This window comes from Eurypyga helias, unplaced genomic scaffold (genome assembly GCF_000690775.1).
Source record: "Eurypyga helias isolate BGI_N326 unplaced genomic scaffold, ASM69077v1 scaffold36616, whole genome shotgun sequence".
NCBI lineage: Eukaryota > Metazoa > Chordata > Aves > Eurypygiformes > Eurypygidae > Eurypyga > Eurypyga helias.
In genome coordinates this window covers 1,029-2,641 of record NW_010255336.1, presented here as the reverse complement: position 1 = coordinate 2,641, position 1,613 = coordinate 1,029, and the positions used below count along the sequence as shown (strand labels likewise).

Sequence of the window (1,613 nt, the reverse complement as noted above, 5' to 3'; positions counted from 1 at the left end):
GCCCGGCAGCGCTGGGGGGCAGGAGGGGGAGGCAGCGGCATGGGCAGCAGCGGGCAGGGAAGGGTTCAGGTGCTTTCCCATCCGTGTCTCGTCCCTCCTGCGTGGGTGCAGCAAAGCCTCCCGCAGACGTGGGCTCTGGTGAGGGATGTGCTGTGGCAGCTCGGTCCAGCGAGGAAAAGAGGAGTGAGCTGTGGCTCTCAGTCTGCATGGGGCTGGAGGGAGGGTCCCATGCCAAGGGTGAGGGGAAGGGTCCCAGTCTCCCAAGAGGTGGCCTGGGAATAGTCCTCTTCCGAGCAGAACCCGTGCTAGAAGGACAGGCCGTGGGTGCTGGAGCAGTACTCCAGGTAGTCAAACTCCTTGACGGGGAATGTCACGGCGCTCCACTTCTTGTACCTCCTCTTCTCAGCCGGCGTCTCCACCACGAAGTTTTTGATGCAGAGGATGGGCAGCTTCACGTGCCGGTAGATCATCTCCATTCCCCAGTCCTGCGTGGGCAGGGAGGGGACGGTCACACAGCCGCGGCGCAGTGTCCCCGGGCTGCAGGGCCACGCACACCTGGGATGGAGGCAGCTCCTTGCTCCTGGGGTACATCCCCCTCTGGAGACAGCCACCCGTGCCCATGTCCTGCACGTGTGTGTCACACATCACGTGGGCATGTGACCTGAGGGCTGGAGCCCCTCTGCCATGGGGAGAGTTGGGGGGTTCAGCCTGGAGAAGGGAAGCTCTGGGGAGACCTCAGAGCCCCTTCCAGTGCCTGGGGATGTACAAGAGAGCTGGGGGGGACTTTTCCCAAGGGCAGGGAGTGACAGGACAAAGGGTAATGGGTTTAAACAGAAAGAGGGAGATGGAGATGGGACATCAGGAAGGAATTCTTCCCACAGAGGGTGGGGAGCACTGGGACAGGTTGCCCAGAGAAGCTGTGGATGCCCCATCCCTGGGAATGTCCAAGGCCAGGCTGGATGAGGCTTGGAGCAACCTGGGCTACGGAAGGTATCCCTGCCCATGGCAGGGGGGTGGGACTGGGGGGGCTTTAAGGTCCCTTCCCACCCAAACCATTCCATGATTCCATGTGCTGAAGGGATACATGGCTCCATTCCTCAGACCGGAGCACAAGGCCCTCCAGCTCCGACGGAGCTGCAGCCACGGGGGCATTGCCACGCGCCATGCTCACCTGGCTGCACTCACTGCACGCGATGCGGCAGCCGGGCTCCCAGTCCTTGAAAGTCCGCTGGAAGTGTATTTTCCCAGAGGAAACTCTGTAATACAACCTGCGAGGAAGGGGCCAAAAGACTCTTTGGGGACACTAGGACAGAAAGAGGGCAGCACACGTGCTCCCGTAGTCAGTCCCACGAAGCCCCCGCGACATCCCTGGACCGGTGTCCCCAAGGCAGAGCTGGCAGTGAGTTGCTGTCACTTCAGCCCACCCTGGGTGGAAAATGCAGGTTGTGGAAGTGACAGCCAGGCTGTGCCCGCTCGCCCTGCCCGTGCCCGGCTCCTACCCGAAGGTGGGGTTGACGTTAACGTGGTGCATGCCCTCCACGGTGCGGATGTCGCTGCCGCGGCACACCGCCGTGTTGCAGGTGACGCAGTAGAGGGAAACCGCGGCCGGGTGG

The 1,613-nt window shown here is 62.5% G+C and overlaps 1 protein-coding gene across 1 annotated transcript in view; it reads right to left on the bottom strand.

Annotated features, from left to right (window-relative positions):
- Window positions 1–305: 305 nt before the first annotated feature.
- LOC104510906 (probable ATP-dependent RNA helicase DHX58) overlaps window positions 306–1,613 on the bottom strand; it is a gene marked incomplete at its 5' end in the record, with an annotated part of 2,271 nt that continues 963 nt past the window's right edge. The window contains 4 exon segments of the mRNA XM_010153306.1: window positions 306–485; window positions 1,172–1,268; window positions 1,500–1,603; window positions 1,605–1,613. The exon segment at window positions 1,605–1,613 is cut by the window's right edge and continues 81 nt beyond it. Coding sequence (XP_010151608.1) covers window positions 306–485; window positions 1,172–1,268; window positions 1,500–1,603; window positions 1,605–1,613 — 390 coding nt within the window.